The 27507-nt window shown below is 40.5% G+C and overlaps 1 protein-coding gene across 1 annotated transcript in view; it reads left to right on the top strand.

The window, feature by feature from the left end:
- The window catches only part of RASGEF1B (RasGEF domain family member 1B), a 669944-nt gene that overhangs the window by 489531 nt on the left and 152906 nt on the right, over positions 1 to 27507 (top strand). The window contains exon 4 of the mRNA XM_052641857.1: positions 6841 to 6924. Coding sequence (XP_052497817.1) covers positions 6841 to 6924 — 84 coding nt within the window. The remainder of the gene's footprint in view (positions 1 to 6840; positions 6925 to 27507) is intronic.

Below are 27507 nucleotides of genomic sequence, written 5' to 3'. Positions count from 1 at the left end.
ATTCTAAAGAAATGATTTAAAAGACCAAAAAAAGTATATTTTCATAGGCTATTAATTGCAGGGGAAAATAGTTTGATAGTTCCTCAAAATGTGAAATATAGAAATGTCTTATGATCTGGCATTTCCACATCTAGGTGTATAAACAAGAGAAATGAAAATTTGTACATGAGTGTTCATAAATGCCTTCTTCATAATAGCCCCAAAGTAAAAACAACTTATATGAATAAATAGATCAATAAAATATGGTATCTCCATTCAAAGGAACTTTTTTGGACAACAAAAAATGATGAAGGATGATATATCCTACAACATGGATAATCTTTGAGAACATTACACTAGATGAAACTCACAGAAGACAGCATATTGTATGATTTCATTTATGCAAATATAAAATGTTTAGAATGGGCAAAAATACAAGTAGAAAGTTGACTAGTGGTTGCCTAGGACTGGGGGGAGGGGACGGGGAAATGGTGGAGAGTTACTAATAGGTAAAGGGTTTCTTTTGGCAGGGGACACAGATACTTTAAAATTACATTGTGGTAATGGCTGCACAAACCTAGACAACATATTAAAAAGCAGAGACATTACTTTGCTAACAAAGGTCCGTATAGTTAAAGCTGTAGTTTTTCCAGCAGTCATGTATGTATGTGAGAGTTGGACCATAAAGAAGGCTGAGCACTGAAGAACTGATGATTTTGAACTGTGGTGCTGGAGAAAATTCTTGAGAGTCCCTTGGATGGCAAGGAGATCAAACCAGTCAATCCTAAAGGGAATCAACCCTGAATATTCATTGGAAGGACTGATGCTGAAGCTGAAGCTCCAATACTTTGGCCACCTGATGCGAAGAGCTGACTCATTGGAAAAGACCCTGATGCTGGGAAAGATTGAAGGAGGAAGGAGAAGGGGATGACAGAGGATGAGATGGTTGGATAGCATCAGCGACTCCATGGACTTGAGTTTGAACAAACGCCAGGAGATGGTGATGGACAGGCAAGCCTGGTGTGCTGCAGTCCATGGGCTTTGCCAAGAGTCAGGCATCACTGAGCGACTGAACAACAACAATGGCTGCACAACCCTGTGAGGTTTTTTTTTTTTTTTGAGAAATATTGAATTGCACACCTTAAATGGGTGAAGTGAATGGCATGTGAATTGTATCAATAGAACTGTTTTAAAAACTTCAAAAAAAATTAGAGCAAAAAAATGGAAATAAAATATGTATCAGGATAGTAAATGACATTATACTCCATCCTGTTGATGGAACATGATGTAATCACTAAAAATTATAAGCCCTAAAACTACATAACAACACAGAACATATGTAATGTGATGCTCAGAGTAAAGCAAAGTGATGTTGTAGCTAAATATACATTCATTTGGATAAAGGCTGGCAGGAAACTCAGAGAGAGGAGACTGTGGTGAGAGGGATGTGCCACTTTCTTTCAAAAGTCTCATTAATGTTGTTGAGCATTTTGAAGGCACTTGTTTTAATGTGTTTTGTAATGGCAGCCTTGTGGTAAGTACAGGTGGTACTGAAGATGCATAAAACATAGGAAAGGAAGGCAAAAGCACAAGGGACATTTAAAAATCAACACATAAAATATCTAAGAATTAGAAATTGACATGCCAAAACTCAGCGGAGCATTTAAGGAAAATGCATATTGGGGGAAGCACTGAAGAATATTTAAGCAGCTCAGGTTCTCCCAGGATTCTGCCCAGAAACTTAAAAACTGGAATGCCTGCGAGTCTGTTCTTCCCCATGAGCCTCTCTCTGCTCACAGGTTTTGAGGGGAGGGGATTTTCATATACCGGAGCTGGTGTGGGTCTGTGATAATAACCCAGAGGAAGTGGGAACACTTAGCAGCGGGTGCAGTTTACTTAAGTTCACCAAAATTGTACTGGAGTGTGGAAAAAGGGAGGAAGTCTGGTCAAGCCTGAGTGAGTCAACATTTAATGGCCCTCCACCCAGCTCTCCTCCCTTCCCAAGGCCACCTCACCTCTGTGTCTATGTGCTTGACCCTTGCTAAGAAGGAACTCTGGCTGGCCTGGGTGGGGTGAACCCAGGTTCCTGTTGATTGGTCCCAACTCTTATGTTGGGGGGACAGAGAGTAGAGGGGCCAGAGCAATGGGGCCTGGCCCCTCCTCTCTATGTAGCTATATCACATCCCTTTTAGGAACTTTCCCTTCCCTGGTTTCCACTAAATGTTTGAAATATATTCCCCTCCTGAGTCCCAGAAGCAGCTTTTGAAAGTACTGCTCATAAGTTTGCTGTGTTGAAAAAAGTGTGTATACATATCTGCAACACATACACATACACATATGACATATGGTAGCTGGGTGAACCAGCCCAATCCTTTTGAAAAGCAGTATAGATAGTAAATCACAAGAGCCATAAACATGTCCATATCTTTGGCATAGGAACCCTACTCCTGGAAAAATATTCTAAAGAAATGATTCAAAAGGCCAAAAATAAAAAAGAGTGTGTTTTCGTAGGTGTTAATTACAGGGGAAAGTAACTTGATATTTCCTCAAAAGGTGCAATATAGAAGTGTCTCATGATCCTTTGGGGTAAAATTGTCCTCCGTCCTTTGGGAACACTCTGTAGATAGAAGATGCGGTCATCTTTAATCTGGATAAAGGATGGGTGACAAGTTGAGAATGGATAAGAGTTGGCTGTCTTTGAAGAAGAATCTGCTTGCATCTCAAAACAGAACACATTGTTTACAGCCCTGAGGTGTGGGGAGGAGGTACAGGCAGTTGATTGACATCCACGTCCGTGTTTTCTATGGGATACAGATCCAAAAAAGAGGGGGTGTATATATACATATGGGGCTTCCCTGGTGGCTCAGACAATAAAATATCTGCCTGCAATATGGGAGATCCAGGTTTGATCCCTGGGTCAGGAAGATCCCCTGGAGAAGAGAATGGCTACCCAATCCAGTATTCTTGCCAGGAGAATCCCATGGACAAAGGAGCCTAGAGGTTCTACAGTCTGTGGAGTTGCAAAGAGTCAGACACAGCTGTGGGACTAACACAACATGTATACATAAAGCTGATTCACTTTGCTGTACGGTAGAAACTAACACAGTATTTTAAAGCCACCGTGTATGTGTGTGTGTGTTAGTCACTCATTTGTGTCTGACCCTTTAAGACCCCATGGACTGTAGCCTGCCAGGCTCCTCTGTCCATGGAATTTTCCAGGCAAGAATACTGGAGTGGGTTGCCATTCCCTTCTCTAGGAGATCTTCCCTACTCAGGGATCGAACCAAGGTCTCCCCCATAGAAGGCAGATTCTTACCATCTAAGCCACTGGGAAAGCCCCTGAAAAGCAACTACTCTGCAATAAAAATTAATTTTAAAAAAATCGAGATTTCTGAGCAAGGATACATTCTTTTCTTCAGAGTTATTAGGGTTGTTTGAGCTGCCCAGTGACGCCCCCTTGGGCAGATGCCACCCGCACTAATCCCACTGCTCGGTCAACGAGCTGAGCTGCGAGGTGATCCTTGTGTCCTTCCTCCTCAAAATTCTGGATTATTTCTGTCCTTCGGCACCAGGAATTGCCCTTATATTCCAGGCTCCAGGGTAAACAGGGTAAAGGTTGTAATTACAGTTCATGGTCTTAACCACTTCTTTGGTCTCCTTTTAGGAATCCAGTCTTAGAAAAGTAACCCCAGGTACCTGTCATTGCAGAGAGCTCTCAGCAGTTCTGTAGCTTCTCAGGAATGCTCTGAAGTTATTATGGGAAGAAGATAAAGGGGAAGTTTCACCCTTATCTTGCAGAGAGCTGGAGAGGATGGCCGGATTTGCCTGAGGCTTTGACTTTTCCCAAAGTTTCTCTTATTCCACTGTAAGACCATCCTCAGAGTCCCTGTCCCCACATAGAACAAACACTATGTTAGATGGGGAACAGCTCCCAATACCAGCCACCCAGCCACTCAACTACCCAAATAATAGCAACAACAAACCATGTGTTGGAAAGCCTAAAATGACCAAAGGAGAGAGGGAAAGGGAAATACTATTTAGGGGGCAGGAGGAGATGGAGGTGACATAGGTTGGACGCCAAGAGGATGAGATGGTTGAATGGCATCACTGACTCAATGAAAGTGAGATTGAGCAAGCTCCGGGAGATAGTGAAGGACAGGGAAGCCCAGTGTGCTGCAGTCCATGGAGTCTCAGAGTCAGACACGACTTACAGCCTGAATGACAAGTTAGTCATAACAACATGCCCGACTACTCTGTGTTTTGTATGTGAACCCATTATCTCAGAAATATCCTTTTATTTATGGCCCAGAATTGTCACATATTTTCCCACCACACAAATGATTTCTAGGTAAGAGATCTGTGCTTTGAGACTTGTAGGTTGCTTCAGTCTTAAATATACCCAGTGCAATCATATCAAGGGACTCTTTGGTCCCAAAGAAAATCAAGCTGCACATCCACCTAAGAAAACTAGTTACCTGTTGCCATAGCAACTGGACCAGCCTTAGCAGGAAGGGCAGAGTTCCTCAAATTCGTCTACTATGTCTGCAGATTGACTTCCTGAGTCATGTGTCCTGATCATCAACACTGAACTGTTATTTTCATTAAAAAAAAAAAAGTCACAGTCTCAGTTGATGTATTTCAGCTTTTTCTCTGGTGCCACTCAATGAATGTCTTTTTATCTCTGAAAGGTGGGAATTGGTAACTGGATCCTTTAGAACTTTCGTGCATGCCCTAACGTGGTTGGGACCTGGGCCAATAGGTTTGGTAGTAATTAAACTTTGATGGCTGGAACGTGACCTGTGAAATGAGTTGCTGGTCTCAGCTTCACTCCTAATGAACAGAAAGCCATATGCCTTGGAATTTGACCATCACCCCTGTTTCTAGACCACAGGAAGAAAGTCAGAGGTTTGAATGGCTTCTCCTGGGGGTAGACTGCAGGGGCCTCTTCGCCAGAATCATGCTTTGCCTTTCTAGGCCACAGATAGCTCCACAATTTGTCTCAAAATGCCCTGCGAGATATGTGTAAATAACATGAACCACATTTACAGGCAGGGCCACCCTGGTCGAAAGTACGAGTAATTCGCCCAGAGTAAGATAATTAGTAACAGCAGGGGTAGAGATTCCAGAGGGTCGTACTCCATTCCTTTGCGAAGACCACTGAAAAAAATCTTTCTTTCGCTCAAGAAACATGGCCAATTAATGGACAGCAGGAGGCAGGGATGGGTCAATACTTGCTTGATTCAGTTTTAAAGGTCATTTTTATTTTATGGGGTTGTTGGTACCTACGGTTAAGATTTTTTTTTTTTTTCAGTAACAAGTATCTTGATATTTCCTCTAATGAGACTGAAAAATGTGCTTAGTGAGAATGAGAGCCGAGGGCCGGAGACAGCTGGATCGGCTGGGGTGTTTCCACGTAAAGAAAAGATTCAGCTGACAAGAGGCAAGAGTACTGTCATGGAAAGCGCCTATATCTATGTCTTAGTCTGTTCAGGCTGCTCTAACAACATGCCACAGATTGGGGGCTTAAAGCAGCAGACATTTATTTCTCAGATTTCTGGTGACCCTAAGTCAGCACAGTTGAGTGAGGGTCTTCTTCCAGGGCACAGACTTGTCCTTGTATCGTCACATGGGAGAGAGGCCAGCCAGCACCCTGGGATGTCTTTTACAAAGACATTAATCCCAATCATTTCCCAAATCACTGTCTAAAGCCCCCACCTCCTAATCCCTTCACCATTGGGGGTTTAGGAGTTTTTTAAGGTTTTTTTTTTGTTTTTTTTTTATGTGAACCGTCCTTAAAGTCTCCACTGAATTTGTTGCAGTATCATCTCTGCTTTTTATGTTTTGTTTTTATTGCCTGCAAGGCATACAGGACCTCAGCTCCCTGATCGGGGATCAAACTAACACCCTTCATTAGAGAGTGAGGTCCCAACCCCTGGGCCAACAGGGAAGCCCTTAAGGGCTTTAGGATTTCAACATATGAATTCTAGGGGGGGACACAAACATTCAGACTAGAGCTATGCATAAGACCTGCGTTAGATTATAAAGGATACAAAGATAACAAAAGCAGGAGTCCTGTCTTCAGTAAGTCACTTCCCAGCAGCTAATGACAAGTACCCTAATAATAGGATGTGAATCCTGTGATTGGGAGAGGTTTATTTTGATTCTAGCCAGAGTGGAGGAATATAGCAAAATGCTTCTTAGGGAATCTGAGCTGTGCTTTTTAGGACAGGTGGGAAATCATAGACAGATAGTGAAGAAAGGATCTTTTAGAAACTAGGAGCAGTATAAACAAAGGCATAGACTGGAATCTACTGAAGAAAAACACAATTGGCCAAATGTAGCTTGAGGTTTAGGTAAATTATAGGAGAGAGTTGGAACTAAAGCAAAAAAGGGAAAAAGAGCCACATTTTGGAGTGTTCTAAAAGGCAGGTAGAGAATTTTGGACAGTACTCCATATAGAATCAGAGGTTTGAAAACCAGAAGTTGAGCTGTGATCAGTGTTTTTATGCAACAAGATGAGATACTTGTAGTGTTATTTAACAACAAAAAAAAGATTCACAAAGTCTAATCTATGTTCTGCAAGATACCTTAGCAGATTAGGCTGAAAATATTCTGTACTTCTGTCGATATTCCTTCAGAATGTCATAAGAGGTTTTGTAATGTACCCCTGCATAAGGTTAAATGAGTTTGCACTGACTGCGAGCTGAAGGTGCCTGTGTAAAAATGCTGACTCGGGTATTTCAAGTGACAACCATTACGGTTAAGTGCTTGAGGCACTGTTGTGAGAAGCAGGAGAGCGGCTTCATGCAGTGGGAGAGCCAGCCAAGTCCCTGAAACCTCTCTCTGTTTCCTTTCTCATAGGAACAGCAATGGAAACCTTCGATGTACAGCAGCGTAACTCCCATCTGCTTTGCAAGCCCTCTGCTTGACAAGCCAGTTGGCAAAGTAAGAATGAATTCATTTCTTGCTGAACGGTTTAATTTGAGTCTGTTGGCTGTTCTTTCTTTTGTCTTGAGCTATTTGGGTGACATAATCAAATTGATCTCATAAAAGTGGCTGATAAAAATCCAGATTTTGAACTCTTTGGTTGGCCCTAGTGGCATTGCTCCTTGGCAAGTTGAGCTAAGTGATGTTGATCTGAGATTCCCAGGTCTTCACGTGGATCTCGATGCTGTCCTCCCCAACTCCCTTCAGTGTCCCGCTTTCTCAGCTCTTTGTCTCACCTTCCCTTGCCGATCGGAACATATTAGAAAGAAAGAGTTGGCTTTTAGTCATCTACATTGTAGGGGAAGGGAAACCTTTTTCCTCATCTCTTTTAGCTTAGTGCCTGGGGTAATGCAAATTAAACTGAGAAAATAAAAAAGACAGGTAGAGAAAAGATTTATTACTGTGAATAAAGAGGCCTTCACAGAAAAGAAGTGAAGACCCAGAGAAGCAACTGTATTTGAGACTTGTATAACATTTTAACAAAGAGTGATATTGGAAAAGTGACAAGAGAAAGGTGAAGGGTTTGGGGCTTCCCTGGGCCGTAAATTGTGAGGTGGTTAATATATGGGGGAAATTAATGAAAAATTAAGAGTTACTTGGTAAGGTGTGTTATATGAACTCAAGTTGGTGCCTTTTCTACTACTAAGAGTCTTTTCTAGCGATTAAAAGTCATCTTCTTCCTGGTATGAAAAAGCAAGATACTGTTACAAATTTATGTTACTTTTACAAAGGAAAGTTTATGTACTACTTTCAGACAGAAAGAGAAGTCAGAGAGCTTGGCCTACACCTGCTATTTCTCAATTGCCTTTGACTCAAAGTAATCTTTATGCAAAAGTGGCATATTTAGGGGTGGCAAAATCTGATTCTCTTCAACATCTTATTGTGAAATCCAACCGCCACTCTCCCTCTTCCAAACATATTTGTTATTTAAACTATCTTGTAGAATGAAAAACTTTGACTCCAGAAGAGAAATTACAGTATTTGTCCTGAACTTGAAATCACACCCAGTCCCACCAGGGAGTATAGAGCTGGATAGTTAAGAGGTGGGTTCCTAGAGTCAGGATGCCCAGGGTCACCAGCTCTGTGACTTTGAGCAAATCAAATGTAAAGAAGTCTTCATACTGGTACCTGCCTCATGGAACTGTCATCAGAATTAATTTAATAAGAATTCATGAGAACAAGGATTTTTTAACCCTATTTTGTTTACTGTATATGCAAGTACTCAACAGATGCAAATGAATGAATAAATGAAACACTATACACATGATAAACGTAGAGGAAGCGCATGCTCAATTTGCTTATTTCAAGAAGTGAGAGCTGGAGGGTGTGATATGTAGGGAGGGACACCATTCTCGACACTTCGGCGAGAATGCCAAGGACGATTGCCAGGCACACCTTAACAGAAGCACCAGTCTACCTGGGATAAGTCACCTTCCTGTCCTTTGCTACAGTTATTGGTGCATCTCCAGACCACACACAATCCAGCCACTAGAATGAGCCATAGTCAGTGTCTGGACAAAAACAAACAAAACTTCTTTCAGTAGGTCTTTTCTCTCCAGCTCCTACATATGTGGGCAGAGCTGGAGCTTTTGTAGTTTTTAAAAGGAAATGAATCTATTTTCCCCAGCAATTCCTGGTAATTCTGCCTTGGCGGTGAGTCCTGCCAAGACAGCTGTCTTTGGAGTATGAACTCCCAGTGGAACAGGAAGCCTCCTGCCCATGCTCTCAGCGCGGTTGACGTTTTGCATGCGTAGCAGGGGAGTGACCCAAGCTTCTTGGGACTGACTTTTCTGTACTTCATGTTCACTAAGCTCTGCACTTCCCCTCTGCTGACTTCAGTTCCAAGCAAGAGGAGTATCCTTTGGCCCAAAGATTAAAACAACAAACAAACAAAACACTCCCTGAACATCACAAAATGTGTTGGCAGCAGCTCCGTTTCACTGCTTTGTCCCTGCCTGGGTCCCTTCCAGCCCCACTTCCTTTGACTTTATTTATGTAGGTTCTAAATAGACCACCACTTCGTGGGGATGGAAAGAAGCCATTCCAAAAGTTGAGTTCAGAAGTCCGTGATCCCTGGAGAGACTCTTTTGACTAAATTTCACATCAACCTAATAGCCAGTCCTGAGTTTACTTGCTGTTTTCCTAGACCTGATTGAGAAACTCTAATAGCAATGTAGAAATGGTAGAGAGTGCCTTTGGTAAACGCTTGCCAGAGAGCCAAAGGAAGTCAAGGGTAGTATGACCATTCTTGGGTTTTGCAGATGGCTCATTGGTAAAGAATCCACTGGGAGATTCTTGATGCAGGAGACATGGGTTTGATCCCTGGGTCAGGATGATCCCCTGGAGAAGGGAATGACAATCTACTCCAGTATTCTTGCCCGGGAAATCCCATGAACAGCGGAGCCTGGTGGGCTATAGTCCATGGAGTTGTAAAGAGTTGGACACGATTTAGTGACTAAACAACATGACCATTCTTGGTTTGATAATATTTCGCAGCATGTTCCTCAGGTTTCCCTCCCCCACAGGGCTGAATGAGCAGGTAATTGTCTATCTGTACAGTGACACGAGGACTGTCCTGGGTGAGAGGGGCTGCTCCCAGAGAATACACTTTCTCTCTTTTCTCTCCATAGCTCTGGCTTTAGCTTAACACATGTTCTGTGAAATATTCTAATGAATTCATTTTTAAAATCAGCTCTCTAATCCATCCACCTAGGGGTGTATGTGGCGGGGAATGATGCCAAAATTGTAAGAAAGTCAAGCTTTAATTATAGAGGTCAATGGAAGGCAGCATTTGGGGGTGGATAATTAAAACCTATGTTTAATCTGCCCAGAATCCAAACTCTCTTCCTCACTGACAAGAAACTTTCTGTTGGTTAAAAGGCTTCAAGGTGGACCCAGAGGCAGTTTCTACCACCCAAATTAGGGTGCCCCAAACTGAACCAAAGACCAGTGTTTCCTTGCTACAAGGGAGAGGAAAAGTGTTGAGAAAATATCAATGAGAAAACAGGGGTTTCCAATGTGAGCTCATAATAGAATAAGGAATATTTTGGTGCCAACTCCAGTCTTACCACTAAATGATAAATCTTTTCATTAGTGGTTATGATTAGAGGGCAGGAATTAAAGGAGGGAAACTTCCTTCTTTTCTAGGGAGAAGCCCTTGACATCACTCTGGGCAGCAAGCAAGCCTGGAATGTGTGAATATCCACTCTCAGATCAAGAAGAGTTTTCTGTTTTATTTTACATAACTGGAGTCAGCGCCTTTTGAGTGGAGCATGTAAATTTATGTAAACAAGAATGCAAATGTTAAAAAATATGTGTCTTGGGATTTCCTGGGGATGCCTTGGTAGCTTTGTCTTCCTGCCTTTGTATCATCTAAATATCATGTTGCGAAAACTTGGGTGAACTTACTTCCTCAAATCCCACAATGTTATAACTAGAGAGAGGGCTTTCTTTATCATTTATAAGAGATATTTTGGAGAATGAATTAAGACAGACTAATGTATTTGACACTAAACATGTTACCTCCAAGAAGATACACAAGCCAACAATAAATGCAAAATGGATTGGAGAATTTCAATCAATTGATGGCAGATTCAAAGTGGATTATTGAAAGGGAATTAGAGAATGATGATGGAAACAAAAGCAGGGATTTAAGGAGATAGGTGACATAAGAAGATGCCATAAAATTCAAACTCCAGGCTGTCCTTCAAAATTCTCACTGAGGCTACTGACAAGAGATGGGTTGAAAGAAGTATTAGTTCAACTCAGCATAACGGTCCATGCCAAGTACGGGTCATGCCAAGTCTAAATGACCCAAGCAAGTGCTGTGACCTCTGAAAGCTGCAGAGGATACACAAGCAGATGGAACTGTTTGGGATTAAGAGCTGCCCATGAGTATGGCTGTGCCAACCTGTCTTTCTCAGTATAATTTAGGAGACAGGTAAACTTGTCCTCAAGTCTAAGGAAATGCAACTTTAATACATGATTTGATTTGGCCAGAAGGAAATGGAGAGAGATAAACAGCCTTGAAGGATAGCAGTGTTATTGAATGGAAGGGTAACTAAGAAAGTAAAGGAGGCCCCCTGGGCCTTCTATATTTCTCCATGAGTAAAGGGGGAAACTGGAGGAGCTGGGTGGAAGTACTGGATAAACAGCAGATAAAAAAGGAGCTGGTGAACTCAGAATTAACCACATATAGAGCTGCTTTATTTCAGAGTTGAGAGGCATCTGTGGGAAGAAAACAAACAGAGGTGTCCCCTTTTTGCACACTGATCTTTAGCTTCTTTAAACACTGTAGAATTTTTCTTACCAAAGGAAAATTTAACTTAGCCAAAATGGACCACTTTAAGAATCGTCGTCTAAGTCATGGCCCACTGAGAATCTCTGAGTGTGTTACATCATTATATCATGGCTAGGTCTGCATAGGCAGCACCAATTCAATGAGAAGTACCTTGGAACTTCATACTCAATATTTAGGGCTCTAAGTGACTAAAGAAGATGGAACGAAGAAGTCAACCCACAAAGTACTCTGTGGCCTATTGCTGCTTCCAAAAAAAAAGAAAAAAACCCAAAAGTCAGGAATGGAATAATCCAAAGAGAATAATAATTGTAAGCACAGCAAGCTACTACAATTACTACAGCCATAGATAAATGTAATTTTCATTAATTGAGAATGAGGGCACCTGATGTGACTGGCTCTCTTTTTCTATACATTTAGCTTCTGGTCACTGAGGTAAAATGCATTAAGCCAACTATTCTTCAAGGTGAAAGAAACTTCCAAGGTAAAGGGTCAGCTCTCTTCTCCTAAGATAGTGGAGGATTTAGTTTGGCATATGTCCACCCAACTAAAGAGCACATTTTCAGCATCCCTTGCAGCTAGATGTTGGCCATATATTATGGGAATGAAATATGAATGGAAGTGATGTATGTAATTTTTGAATCATGCCATTCTTATTAAAGGCAGACCCTTCCTGCTGGCTGGAATATAAATATGGTAGCAAAAGCTGAAATAGCCACCTTAGACCATGAGATGATGGCAGAGAAACCACATAGAACCATTATCTGCTTGTGTTCAGACAGCTGTTGCCTGAGACAGAAATTGGCTTTCATCTTGTCTACATCACTACTAATTTGGCCATTGGTACAGTAGCTGCAATGGTATCCTAGCACACAATTAAAATGGGAGAAATTAGACTGCATGCCCTATGAGAACTCACGTGGGATTCAGTGAAGGCAAAAGGCAGAACCTATACAGTAAATATCAGTTAAAGGGATGAAATTCTGAATTGCTGTCTCCCCAATCAATCTGGATAAAGAAGAAGAGTTACAGAGGCTAATTTCTGGCTCTGAGGATAAGGGGATGAACAGAACTCTGCTTAGCTGAGCTCTACTCTAGTAAACTCAGATAGCCATCATGTCCTGAATTTTGGAGTTCTCCTTAGATCTGAAACAAATTTCTACTGAAAATATTCCGATTCAAGCACTGTAGTGGAACCGGTTATCTGGTCAAATAACATTCTATTGATAATTATTATATGCAGGAACTACATTAGTTTGGAAACATTTATAAATATCTCCATGTATTTGGTATAATATTCTATTCTTTCATCATCTGGAACAGGTTTGGATTCCCTGGGGCTTCAGGGAATCACCTTGGGCTTCAGCTTTTGCTATAATTCTATTACACAGGATTTTATGGGAAGACCGAATTGTTATCTCATAGCTTATTCTAGATGCACTGTCCTTTTATTAACATAAAATATAATAACACATATTATTTGGGCTTAATAAATTAAACCATCAGCCTTTACTACCATCACATATTAGAGTCCATGTCATTTTTTCCCATCATCTCTTTCCTCAAAATGTCTGACATGATGACATGTACATAGTAGGCAGGTAGTGCTTGTCCAAGGATGGTTAAGTGAATATGGAATTTTCCTCCATTACTCAGCTATTTTCATCTTCTTATCCTGATCCCAATGGTTGTTGAATAGTATTCTATGTGAGTGGGCTACTATATCTACTAAAAACAGAAAAAAAATTTAATCAATGGCATTACCACTGTCCTATGAATATTAAGTAAGCAGTGGTGAAAATCTATTTCCCTTGAATTTCGATTCCTGGATTCTCACTACCACCCAAGCAAAACCTCGACTGAAATTTACTACACTAGGTCCATTGGTAAGAGTTCAGAAGGATAAGAAATGCTTCCTAGAGCATAAGGACAAGAAGTCTTTCCATCCCAACATTCCTACCAGGCAAGATGACTCTATAAACAGGCTTGTAAGCACAGAGAGTTGGAACAAGATTGAACAAATATCTGAAACCAATGGCAGTTCGAAAGCTTTGACCAACCTAGACAGTGTATTAAAAAGCAGAGATAAATTACTTTGCTGACAAAGACCCATATAGTCAAAGCTATGGTTTTTCCAGTAGTCATGTATGGATGTGAGAGTTGGACCATAAAGAAAACTGAGCACTGAAGAATTGATGCTTTTGAACTGTGGTGTTGGAGAAGACTCTTGAGAGTCCCTTGGACTGCAAGGAGATCCAACCAGTCCATCCTAAAGGAAATCAACCCCGAATATTCATTGGAAAGACTGACGCTAAAGCTGAAGGAACAATCCTTTGGCCACCTGATGGGAAGAACTGAGTCATTGGAAAAGACCCTGATGCTGGGAAAGATTGAAGTTAGGAGGAGAAGGGGACGACAGAGGATGAGATGGTTGGATGGCTTCACCAACTTGATGGACATGAGTTTGAGCAAGCTCTGGGAGTTGGTGATGGACAGGGAAGCCAGGCGTGCTGCAGTCCATGGGGTTGCAAAGAGTGGGACACGACTGAGCGACTAAGCTGATAAACTTAGAAGCAAATTCAGTTCTGACTTCCAAACCTATAGGATATAAGTGAAATATGAACAATTAATATCTATAGAATTTATTTTATTATGCTTATCAAACAAGACTACTGGAGTGGGTAGCCATTCCTATCTCCAGGGGATCTTCCTGACCCAGCTTTTAAACCTGGATCTTCTGCATTGCAGGAAGATTCTTTACTGTCTGAGCCTCCAGGAAAGCACCATCAAGGTTGTTAATTCATAAACAGTTAAATGCCTATACACAATAAAAATGAGAAACAACAAACATAGAAATCATTCTTATTCTCTGATCTTGTTTTACAGCTTATTTATTTTAAAGGTGAAATATATGGAACAGTATGTACAGCTCAACTGTGTAGACGTATTACGATATACATCGTTTAAATATGAGATAAATGGCTTGTTAACATTGCACACACACACACGTAATTACCAGACCCTTGCTATCACAGACTGCACCATTATCAGAGGTCTCAGAGTCGTATTTGTATTACACAGGACTATTGTTTATTTTTCCCTTGGCTCAGTGTGCTCACACTTTCCATTTAACACCACATTGATTTCTCTTGCAAAACCTGGTTGAAAAATATCATGTGGAACTTCGGATGGAAAAATGCTAAGTAAAAATACTGCCTGGTCTGTTACTGACGAAAAGAGAAATTTTCATTTGTCCCACCTGGGGGCAGGGAAAAAAGATGCCCTGGAACTGGCATAGAATACATGTTTTCTGTATTCACAAAGATCAGAAAAATAGAATATCACTGAATTCTGAGACATAGCACTGCAGAATTATCAACAAAATTAGCCCAGAATTTATACAGTTTTGCTCCTTTCTCCATACTCTGGGTCGCCTTGAGAAAGCCAAGGGAAGCTCCTCTTGGAAATATTGCATTCTAAGCATTCTATGCCAGCTGCTTATTTCCACTAAGAAATGCCTTCCATGTGTGAGGGTGTGCTATAAACAGTAATTCAGGGCAATTTGGTATAAATGATAACAGCAATAATCATTATTATACTAGATTCCATTGTTTGAGAACTCTGTGCCAAACACTAACCTAAGGTCTTCATATCTAGTCTCTCATTTAATTGTTTTACCCATGAAGCCTGAAAAGGATAAAAGACTTGTTCAAGGTCACAGACTGGTAAACAATAGAGTTGGCATCCAAAACTAGGCAAGGACCTATGCCTTAACCACCTGCTGGAGAGAGATTTTAAAAATGTATTCGGATAATCTCTTTTCTCTTCCTCGTTGAAATATAGTCAAAGTTTCCAGAGAGGACACAGAAGGATGCCAAAAAAAGTATGACCTGGCTTATATTATGGGTCACTCTGGCTGCAGTTAACCAACCTTAGATTTTCTTTTTCCAAAAGGCCCTGTTATAAATAGCAACCGGGCACAAGTGGGAAATAACGTGTGAGCATGCGGCGTTAGGTTGCCCCTTTAAAGGCAGCTGCTTTACAAAGGACTTTAAAGGGGATATGAACTGCAAAGATAGCGGCATGAGGTTACTCAGATCAGAATAATATTCCTCAGAAGCCATTCCATACCTTTGGGTGTCCCAGTTTATCTCCTCTGGAAGAAGGCGAGTTGGTGCTCACCTAATACTTGAGGCAAGGCATTTAATTTTAAGAACTCTAATGCTCTCAAAGAAAAAGGGTCAAAAGTGGCCTTATTAAAGTTCAACTTAACAAAAGACTCATGGTACAGACAAGGGTAGAGCTGAAATCTGCACTCACCACTAATGCCTGTTAAGTTTTTCATGGAGGCAGTTTAGATGCCTGGTGAAATAAAGGCATCTGTTCTCTTTAGTGAACAGAGAACAGATTGCATAAAAGTTTATGGTCTGAAGAGTAGGGAGGTAATTAGTGGTGCGATGAACTCCCCAATTGTGTCTATGTTTTTAAAGGTCATTTCCTGGATTTTACGAGAAATGGGGAATTACCTCTGGGCCCCCATAGAACTTTGCTTTTACTGTTATGAATGTTTATTTCAGTTTACCTTACCTTAGGGTTGGCTGATTGCATGTCTGTCTCTTTTGCAGGGGCTTGTAATCTCCTTGTCTGGGGGCTAGGGTGGAGCAGAATTGGGCCTTATTCATTATATGTGTCCCCAAAGCACCACACGTAATTCTTTCCATACAGGAGCTGGTTATTGAGGAGGGGGAGGTGGTAGAAAACGAAAGGGAAAGGAATTCTCATTTTGTTTATCTGAGATCACTCTTTTCAGATTACCTGGGTTTGGGCTGCTTTTCATGAAATGCCTTCTGAAACCTCTCTAAGAACAGCTTAGTGAAAAAATTCAACTTTACCTCAAAAGACATTTGCTTACAGCATAACTCTTAAAAGGCTCTGTTCATTTGTAAAAGGCAGAAACTGAGGTTTTTACACTAAGGACTTTCACAGAGAATCAGCGATAAGAGATGTGTTGAGATTAAAACAAAATAGAAAAAAATTTTAAAAACAGAGGATGTGCTCATGTTTCACGGCATGGAAGTTGTTCTTCCTTTGCTGTGCCAGTCGAAGTGGTCTTGCCAAGGTCAGTAGGGAAATCCTAACTGCTAAACCCAGAGTACATTTCATTTCTTCTGGAACCTGACTCAGCTGACCCTTCCTCAAAAGGTGTTTCTCTCTTGGCTTTTATGAGAGATGACTGTTGTAATTCTCATCTGACCTTCTCAGTCTCTTGTTGTTTCATCTTCCCTCAATAATACTTGCAATTTTGTGTTCCCCAGTGTCCCGTCCCCAGTGTACTTAAAAAAGCTCAGCGCTCCCTTCACAAGCGATGCTCTCTTTTCTTGTTTCATTTGCTCAACACTTTCAAAGCTGGACTAGTCAGCACCTCTTACGGGTCTCTGATTCCTCTGCTCTACAGATGTTCTGTCCCTCTCTCAGTGAATGTTCCTACCTTCTATCCAGCAATTCAGATCAGATTCTTGGGGGTCATCCATCATTCTTTCCCCACTCCCCACCCCACCTCACCCTTTCAGTCAGTCATCCAGTTCGGATGGTTCTAAATCCTTTATATCTCACCCTCGCCTTCCCTATTGTGATTGCCGTATTTAAGGCCTTCATCATCCCTCATCTGCTTCCTAAGGAGCCCTTGAGCTGTTTTTCTCTTCATGCTCATCATCTTCTTTCAGTTCCTTGTCAGTATCACTACAGACCTATCCTTTCAAACGGCAGCTATGATCAATGCCTGCTTGACTCCGTGATGGAATGGCTTTCCGACTATTGAGTTAGTCTGAGTCTCTCTGAATGGTCGAGGTGGGCACGTGTGAAATATTGCCCTGCCCCTCCGTCACCTCCCTTTGCTTGTCCCCTCCCAAATCCTTCAGGATACTCTCCTTCATGAGACTGTCATCGTTCACGCTACTCCTTCTACTTTCCTGCCTAATCCCTCTTCTTTTTAAAAATCTGTCTTGGATTCCCCTCTATTCTCTTCTGTCCCTCCTACAACCTCTATGCCGCGTTACAACTGTACTTTGTATTTTTCCTGTTGCAGCTTTTCTCTCACTTTACTGAAATTGCTTGTACTCTGCCTCCTCTTTGTAACGGCGCACGTTTGTCATGTTGTATTCCTCCAGGTGCAGCACAAAGCATGGCACACGAATGAGTAGATGCTCCAGAAATCTTATTGGTGCCAATGAATACGTTGCCTGTTCATTTCACAGCAAGCCCAGAATTCAGAGTTCATTCAAACACACAGTTTAGAACTTTTCTCTTCATTTATTCATCTCAGGATTTTCTTGGCCAGTGTTCCTGACTCTGAACTTTCATTAATGAGGAAGGTAAATACTGCTTACAGGTGATGAATGCCCATTGCTATGCTGAAGCTCATCGTAATGAAGAAAAGGTTTTTATCAGTTGGAAACCACAAAGACGGCACCCTGGTCTGTGTGAATTTCTTCCTATTGACTGTTGACAATGAGATAACTGAGGACGGAATTCTCTAGGCCGGAATACTGGAGTGGGTAGCCTTTCCTTTCTCCAAGGGATCTTCCCAACCCACAGATTGAACCCAGGTCTCCCACACTGCAGGCGGATTCTTCACCAGCTGAACCACAAGAGAAGCGCAAGGAGATAGGCTTATTACCCCATTTAGGTAAATCTGCCAGATCAATTTTATTAACTTGAATTACAGTAGAAGTTAGAAGTGCTTGCTGTGCCTTTAGAAGGCAAGAGTGATCATAGTTAGTGTTTCCAGATGTTCTGTGTACAAACAGGAGGAAAAAAGGTTACTGGCTCCAGTTTGGACTTTGGATAGCAGGTCAGTCACCAAAGAAAGTTCAGCCTTTTGTACCTTGAAAAATCTGACTGGTTTAAAATTAGACATTCTGATAGGGAAAAGCCAAGTGGGAAAAGACAAGGACTTTAAACATACCAATTTAAATGTCCCCAAAGAAGAATTTGTAGGGCTAAAATTTACACTCTTTAGTTTTAGTCGCTATGGTAATCATAAAAATAAAATTCAGTGGTGTACTTGTTTTAGAGAAGAGAGACCAAATGAATCAAGAATTCTCACACAACTTCATTTCAGCATGGAACAACTCTTACTATGAGAAAAATAATGATTATATAATCAAAAGTGTTTATTAAATATAGTACATAGACATCATTTGATCAATAGTGCTAAGTATTCTGGGAGATACTAAGGAAGTTATCTTAAGGAATATAGAATGACTTATTTAGCATTGGAAGATAATTTAAATATCATCCAGCCCAACTTCTCATCTAACCCTTAAATCTATCCTACAAATTCCTGCCAAACCTCTTCAGTATATCTCCAGTTAGAGGAAGCTTTCCACCCTCTGAGACAGTTCATGTCATATTTAAATAGCTCAATAAAATTTATCGAGTGCTTACTGCATGCCAGACACTGAGCTAAGCATTTTATCTTCAAAAATCCTATTTAATCTTTATCACAACCTTGTGAAATGGTACTGTTATTATTTCCATTTTACAGCTGAGGAGGAACCTGGGCAACTGCCCAACATTGCATGGCTGGTAAGTAGAAGACCCAGCTTTGACTATGCAGTCTGCGTTCTTAAATAATATACACCTGCAGGCTCCCTAACAACTTCTTTCCTATGCTGATCTGAAATCTATCTTCTTAGAGCTTCTATTCATGGGTCCTAATTGTTTGGGACTCTAACTCTATTTTTTAATTAATTTTTATTGGAGTATAATCACTTTACCAGGTTGTGTTTGTTTCCTGTGGTTGTTCAGTCGTTAAATTGTGTCCACCTGTTTGCAACCCCCTGGGCTGCAGCACTCCAGGCTTCCTGTCCTTCACCATCTCCCGGAGTTTGCTCAAACTCATGTCCATTGAGTCGGTGATGCCGTCTAACCATCTCATGCTCTGTTGCCCCCTACTCCTCTTGCCTTCAATCTTCCCAGCATCAGGGTCTTTTCTAGTGAGTTGGGTCTTCTCCTCAGGTCACCAAAGTACTGGAGCTTCAGCTTCAGTATCAGTTCTTCCAATCAATGTTCAAGGCTGATTTCCTTTAGGATTGACTGGTTTGATCTCCTTGCTGTCCAAGGGACTCTGAAGAGTCTTCTCCAACACCACAGTTTGAGATCACCAGTTTCTGCTGTATAGCAAAGTGAATCAGCTACAAATATATATAGTGCTCAGTGCTCTGTAGTGATCTAAACTGGAAGGAAATAAAAAAGGAGGGGAGATATATATTATATATATATATATTATATATATATATATATCATGTAGTCATGTCCAACTCTTTCTGATCGCATGGACTGTATCCTCCCAGGCTCCTCTGTCCATGGAATCCTCCAGGCAAGAATAGTGGAGTGGGTAGCTATGCCCTTCTCCATGGGATCTTCCCAAACCAGGGATCGAAACTAGGTCTTCCACATTGCAAGCAGATTCTTTACTGTCTGAGCCACAAGGGAAGCTCTTTTTTGGATTTCCTTCCAATTTTTAGGTCACCACAGAGCACTGAGTAGAGTCCCCTGAGCAATACAGTAGGTTCTTACTAGTTATCTATTTTATACATATTATCAATAGTGTATATATGTCAATCCCAATCTCCCAATTCATCCCCTCCCTTTCCCCCCTCAGTATCTATATGTTTCTTCTGTATATCCGTGTCTCCATTTCTGTTTCGCACATAAGATCATCTATACCATTTTTCTAGATTCCACATGTATGTGTTAATATATAATATTTTCTTTCTCTTTCTGACTTATTGCACTGTGTTTGACATTCTCTGGGTCCATCCACATCTCTACAAATGACCCAATTTTGTTCTTTTTTATTCATAGTTCCTAATTTTTAATGCGATAATACCTAGCATATCCTGTTTTATTCCACACGATAGCTCTTCAAATAGTTGAAAACAGTTATCTTATTTACTCTACGCACCTCAGTCTTTCTACTGGATATGCAATTACATTGCCTTCCATTTCCCCTTGTGTGAAATGGTCTGTAGTCCCTTTAACATCATGATCATTGTCCTTTGAACGAACCTCACTTTGGGATCTTATACATTGAACACAGCATAAAATCATATAAGCTTTGTTGCAAGAGTAGAAACAAAATGTTAAGTCATATGCTTGTGGTCAACCAAAGCCAACGTGTTCCACATGTATGTTGGTAATCTGTATCTCTGCTCTCCTGTATTCACACAACTGTTTATGTTAAACTTGAACTTAGAGCTTTGTACGTAAATCACTTATGTGTTTGTGCATGCTAAGTCACTTCAGTAGTGTCTGACTCTTTGGGACTGTATGGACTATTGTTGCCCACCAGGCTCTTCTGTCCTTGGGATTCCCCAGGCAAGAGTACTGGAGTAGGTTGCCATGCCCTCCTCCAAGGGATCTTCCCAACCCAGGTATCGAACCTGTGACTGCTGCATTGAAGGAGGATTCTTTACTGCTAAGCCACACAGGGAAGCCCTAAATCAGTTATATTTTATCTCAGTAGTATAGTTTATGATTCTAGAAAGCTGAAACCTTTTGTATCAAGATTCTGTCATCTAAAAATTTTTACCCTTTGTGTTCTTTAATGTTTATCATGTATGAAGCCATCCCCAACTTATTGGATTAAAAGAACAATTCAGCTTCTAATTCTATGTGTCTGAACTTAGACTGGGCTCAGTTTAGGGCTTTTTGGACTTGACTGGGCTTACTCATGCATCTGTGATCAGCTGCTAGGTCGACTGGGGGCTACTGAGTCCAGAAGAACCTCACCTGGGATGGCTAGTCTCTGCACTACATGGTTTCTCATCCTCCAAAGGCCAGCCTGGTCCACATGTCAGAAGAGGGATCCCAAGAAAGCAAATGAAACTGAAAGAGGCCCTGTGAGTCCTAAGCTCAGGACAGGGACACCATCATTTCCCCTGTCTTCTGTTAGCCAAAACAATTCTAAGGCCAGAAACCTTCAAAGGCTGGAGAAGCAGACTCGATGGGAGGAGCTTCAAAGTCTCCTTATAGTGGGTCTCGATAGGAAAAGAAAACAAAAGAAAACAGGATGATTGTGCCCATTTTTAAAAATCTGCCATGCTTTCATGGTCATGCCGTTTATAGATCTCATAAGCACATCATCAAAACGATCCTTTAAAACTTCTTGAGTTTTATTTTAATAAGATCTAAAAATAAAGTCCTATGTAGCATACTACTTTGGCCCTTACAATCTAGTTCAACAACCATAACAAATGTAAAGTAAAATTTAAAAATTACATTCTAAACTATACCATTCTGTTTCTAGAGAGGCATATGTAAAGGCCACCACCAGGAAGGAACATGCTTGTAGATAAGTCTGAATTTGATACGTATGGATTTTTTTTTTTTAAGGCTAGAATCTTTCCTAGGAAAGAGAAATTGTAGAAGTGTTCAGATTAAGGATTAGCATGTGCAAAAGCACAACAGCCTGGAGAATAGACTAGAGTGAAAATATTGAAGGATTACTCTGAAGAATAAGTGGTAAGAGAAAGGGCGGCTAGTTGGTGGGGGATCCATAATGAGAGAACTTGGATCTAGAAATTTGAGTTTGACTCTAAGCAGTTGGGCACTATAGATGGTTCTTAAACAAAAAGATAAAGTGATGAAATTTTTGCACAATTAACCTAGGACTAGTTTGAATGGTACTTTTTTGTAGTCAGGGAAATCATTGAGAAAAGCCTTATAATTTTTTAAATTCCTAATTAAAATCAAGTACTTAATATCACTTTTCCTATGGTTGTAAAGAAAATGACCTAAATAATCACCTTGACAATATGTTTCATTTCTGCCAATTGAAAGAAAAGACAAGGTACCAATATCTGGAAAGAGGTGACTATGTTCTTTTTCTTAAAGAGGAAGAAAAGAAAGTATAACTACTGCTTAAATTTAAATCATGTCACGTGTACAGATTTTTTTCCAAGGTTGTTTCCCTCAATGGCAAAATGATGGCTAATGGAAATAAAAAGCTGACATTTTCAAAATTCAAAAACTTACTGATTGACTAAAATCCTGAGTACTCACAAAAGTCTTAGTTTTCCATTCTGGTATGGAAATGCTACTTACTGTAAGAGGACATAAAATCACCCCAACCTTCTCAGATATTCTTAGTGTGAGTCCTACTGTAGGGTCTCTGTAAATACTGAAATTTCTCTTTAACCAATGTTCCAATACCAGGACACGGAGAATGTTGGAAAAAATATTATATGTTTGGAAAACACTTTGGAATTCCCTTAGGAAAGGAGTGTAGCCAGTCAGAAATTCCATTGCTAATTACATGATGTAATAAAGGCCATCTAGGTTACTTGTCTGAAGACTTTCTTGGAACACATCCTTTCTAGAAGAAATCAATTTAAGTCCTTGTTTGCTTTGAGAATCCCATCGACAGAGGAGACTGATGGGGCTACAGTCCATGGGGTCACAGAGAGCTGGACATGACTGATCAATGTTGATAGGTGTGTTAGTTGTTGCTTGAAAAGCTCTGATCAGCAAGAGATATGAAGTGTTTACATGTGACATGATATTATGTCTGAGATTTACTTTAAAATACTTCAGCAAAGGACAGTGAGGGGACAGGAGGTAATAGATGAAACGAGCAGAATGGTGGCAAGTGCTAGTCAATGAGTACCTTGGATTTATTATCATATTCCCTTTACTTTCGTGTATGTTTGGTAGTTCAAATTATTTGAAAGTTGTTGGAAAAATCATCAAGGCAAACATTAATACATTCTACTATGTAAACAAAGTTGAGAATTTCTGTGTCTTCTTAAACAGCAGGCTGGGGAAAATATTTGTTGCAAATGCAGCAGACAGAGTTAACCTTCATTTTCATACAGATGCACATATATGTGTATATACAGTAACACACATATCTGTATGTGTATACACGCATAAAAGTTGATAGGACAAATACTAAGAACCCAACAGCTAAATAATATAAACAGAATTTGAAAGGGGAAATGCAAATTGCTTAAAATATTCCTTTAGAAATAATCATAAAAAAGCAAGCTATTCTCCAGAACATATATGCCTTTTATGTCCTGGAAAACAGTCATTTTCAATGATCAATAGAGAAATCTTTAAAAATAGTAGCAGCCTTTTTATTAAATGCCAAAACAGTGTCATGTGCTGTACAGTAAGGGCTATTTTTGGAAAGTCTTTCTAACACTTCTCCAGTGCTGATAAAATCCTGGCCCAGAATCCCTGCTGGGGCTGAAGAGGGAGTGCTTGAAAAAAAATGAACTTAGGGGAGGGTTGTGAGAAGGAAGTCTTCACAGGGTGCTTCTAAGGGTGTTGACAGTGTTCTCAACTTGATTGATAGCCATATGGGTGTTCCTTTATAATTATTTCTTAAAAGTGATTTCTTATTTGTGTATATACATTTCATGCCCTTTTAAAATATAAATGCAATATATTTTATAATGACAGTATTTTTTTTTTAAAGTAAACTCCAGCAACTGTAGTCACCCAAGTGACTTGAGTGGCCTTATGTGTTGTCCTGATATCACCCTGGTTGAGCACAGAGGAGCCTGACCGCCTTGGAATGGAGTGAGCTTGAGCTTCTATAATGGCTGAAACTGTTTCCCAAGAGGAACTCTTAGCTCATGTTTGATTATAGGGCTTCTCCGGGGACAGAGGAAGAGTGTTCAGTTCTGGAATTACTCTAAAGTTAGAAAGCGTGCATGCATGCTCAGTCATGTCAGACTCTTTGTGACCCCATGGTCTGTAGCCCGCCAGGCTCCTCTGTCCATGGGATTTCCCAGACAAGAATACTGGAGTGGGTTGCCATTTCCTCCTCCAGGGGATCTTTCCGACTCAGGGATCAAACCCGAGTCTCCTCCGGCTCCTGCATTGGCAGGCAGATTCTTTACCACTGAGTCACCTGGGAAGTCCGTAAAGTTAGAATACCCCAGGAAAACCCAAGAATCCCCTGAGAAGTTGCTTTTTTGTTTTATTAATCCCAGCCACATGGGATGTGTTTAATGACTAGAAGAAAAATATGAATATTATCCATAAAGATACTGATATCAGGACTTTCTAAGAATGGGCAGACTCTAAGATGGTTTTCTAATAATGAAGATGGATTTACTGTTACTTATTTTCATCTTCTTACCTAATTCCTCCAGGGGGCTAATAAGTGTTTGCAAGATGGGTAAAGGAGTGAATGATTGGTTAAACTGTGATCTTAAAAAATTAACTGAGATGATTCCCCAACATTAGCTTTCAGCTTTAAGATTCAAAGACTAGTTTGTAATGGATGTGTCCAGAAGGCTTGTATGTTAAGCAGTCGTATCTGGTCAATATCTAATCCTGTTCTTAACATCAAGTACCCAACAATAATTTGTCCATTGTCATGCAAGAGGAAAAAAAAAAGATAAATGATAAAAACAAACCCAAATATCAGAGAAAGATATGACCATTTCCTGATCAAGTTGTGGAGGTAGCCTATTAGAAAATCATTTTTAGAAAATCTGTTGTATCAGATAAATGGGAAAATGTGGCTTCTAATAATTCACTACATTCTTTATCATTTAGAACAAGGAACTAAGGCTTCCTGAAACCATACAACTCACATTACACACTTTAATTCTCTCTCCTCACATATCTCCCCAGTTCTCTCTTCAAATTTATCAAATTACCTGGAACCTGATTATTACACGCTTGCCTTCTAAGAAAGTCTCACCCAGGAATAGGGGATTTAATCTTTAAGTTTCATCCATGAGTTTGAAATATTAATTAACGACAAATAGGAATTACATTTGATAATTTACAGTAGAATTTGGATGTCTTAGTTCTTAAAAAACTCTTCTTATTATTATGGAAGTAATACTCTCTCACTCTTCCTCATTATGGGTAATTTGGAAAATTCAGGGAAGGTCAGAAGGAAACAAAAATGTCCACAATCCAAAGTTAACATTTTAGTGCATTCTCTTCCTCCTTATGCATACGTTTGTTTTATATAACTGAGATTATTCAACATTTGCAGTATTCAATGAACTTTAACTTTATTGCATGAACATTTACAACATCATTATACAGAGATATTTTAAAGCTTGATTTTAAATAAGTAATATTTGAGTGTATCACTGTAGCTAAGTTATTTTTACCAGCAAGCCAACTCTGGACATTCTGGTGGTTTCTAACTTTTGTTATAAATAATACTAAGATAAATAATGAACATAGTTATAGAAAGGTCTGTGCATATTTTTCTGATTCTGTGAAAGTGCTGCACTCAATATGCCAGCAAATTTGGAAAACTCAGCAGTGGCCACAGGACTGGAAAAGGTCAGTTTTCATTCCAATTCCAAAGAAAGGCAATGCCAAAGAATGCTCAAACTACCACACAATTGCACTCATCTCACACACTAGCAAAGTAATGCTCAAAATTCTCCAAGGCAGGCTTCAGCAATACGTGAACCGTGAACTTCCTGATGTTCAAGCTGGTTTTAGAAAAGGCAGAGGAACCAGAGATCAAATTGCCAACATGCGCTGGATCATGGAAAAAGCAAGAGCATTCCAGAAAAACATCTATTTCTGCTTTATTGACTATGCCAAAGCCTTGACCGTATAGATCACAATAAACTGTGGAAAATTCTGAAAGAGATGGGAATACCAGACCCCCTGACCTGCCTCTTGAGAAACCTAAATGCAGGTCAGGAAGCAACAGTTAGAACTGGACATGGAACAACAGACTGGTTCCAAATAGGAAAAGGAGTACGTCAAGGCTGTATATTGTCGCCATGCTTATTTAACTTCTATGCAGAGTACATCATGAGAAATGCTTGACTGGAAGAAGCACAAGCTGAAATCAAGACTGCCGAGAGAAATATCAATAACCTCAGATATGCAGATGACACCACCCTTATGGTAGAAAGTGAAGAGGAACTCAAAAGCCTCTTGATGAAAGTGAATGAGGAGAGTGAAAAAGTTGGCTTAAAGCTCAACATTCAGAAAACGAAGATCATGGCATCCGGTCCCATCACTTCATGGGAAATAGATGGGGAAACAGTGGAAACAGTGTCAGACTTTATTTTCTGGGGCTCCAAAATCACTGCAGATGGTGATTACAGCCATGAAATTAAAAGGCACTTACTCCTTGGAAGAAAAGTTATGACCCACCTAGATAGTATATTCAAAAGCAGAGACATTACTTTGCCGACTAAGCTCCGTCTAGTCGAGGCTATGGTTTTTCCTGTGATCATGTATGGATGTGAGAGTTGGACTGTGAAGAAGGCTGAGTGCTGAAAAATTGATGCGTTTGAACTGTGGTGTTGGAGAAGACTCTTGAGAGTCCCTTGGACTGCAAGGAGATCCAACCAGTCCATTCTGAAGGAGATCAGCCCTGGGATTTCTTTGGAAGGAATGATGCTAAAGCTGAAACTCCAGTACTTTGGCCATGTCATGAGAAGAGTTGACTCATTGGAAAAGACTCTGATGCTGGGAGGGATTGGGGGCAGGAGGAGAAGGGGACGACCGAGGATGAGATGGCTGGATGGCATCCCTGACTCGATGGACGTGAGTCTGAGTGAACTCCGGGAGATGGTGATGGACAGGGAGGCCTGGCGTGCTGTGATTCATGGGGTCGCAAAGAATTGGACACGACTGAGCGACTGAACTGAACTGAACTGATTCCTAGAAATAGCAGAGGTTAGAAACTTTCAAAATTTCACAAGTGATACTGCCTAGCTGCATTTCAAAAAGATTGTTCAGTCTGTGTTTCTACTAGCATCATATAAGAATGTCAGCCTCACTATACTTTGATCAGCAGTGACTATGGTAAGTTTTCATCTTTGCTAGGTAAAATCGTGGCATATTTTCATTTGTTAGTGTTTGCTAGTGGGACTGATGTCTTTCCTATATCCATTTGTTTTTTTATATTTCTTCTTCTGTGCAGTGTACATTCATATCCTTTATTCATTTTCTTTTTTTAAATTTATTTTTGGCTTGCTGCATGGGCTTTTTCTCTAGTTGTGGAGAGCAAGGGCTGCTTTTGCACAGGCTTCTCATTGCGGTGGCTTCTCTTGTTGCCAAGCAAGGGCTCTAGACTAGAGCACATGCACAGACTTCAATAGTTGAGGCTTGCAGGCTCTAAAGCCCAGGCTCAGTAGCTGTGGCACACGGGCTTAGTTGCTCCCCGGCAGTGGGATCTTTACGTATTGGGGACTGAACCCATGTTTCCTGCACTGGCAGGCAGATGCTTT

Source organism: Budorcas taxicolor, chromosome 6, assembly GCF_023091745.1.
Source record: "Budorcas taxicolor isolate Tak-1 chromosome 6, Takin1.1, whole genome shotgun sequence".
NCBI lineage: Eukaryota > Metazoa > Chordata > Mammalia > Artiodactyla > Bovidae > Budorcas > Budorcas taxicolor.
This window is presented reverse-complemented; position numbering and strand designations above follow the sequence as displayed.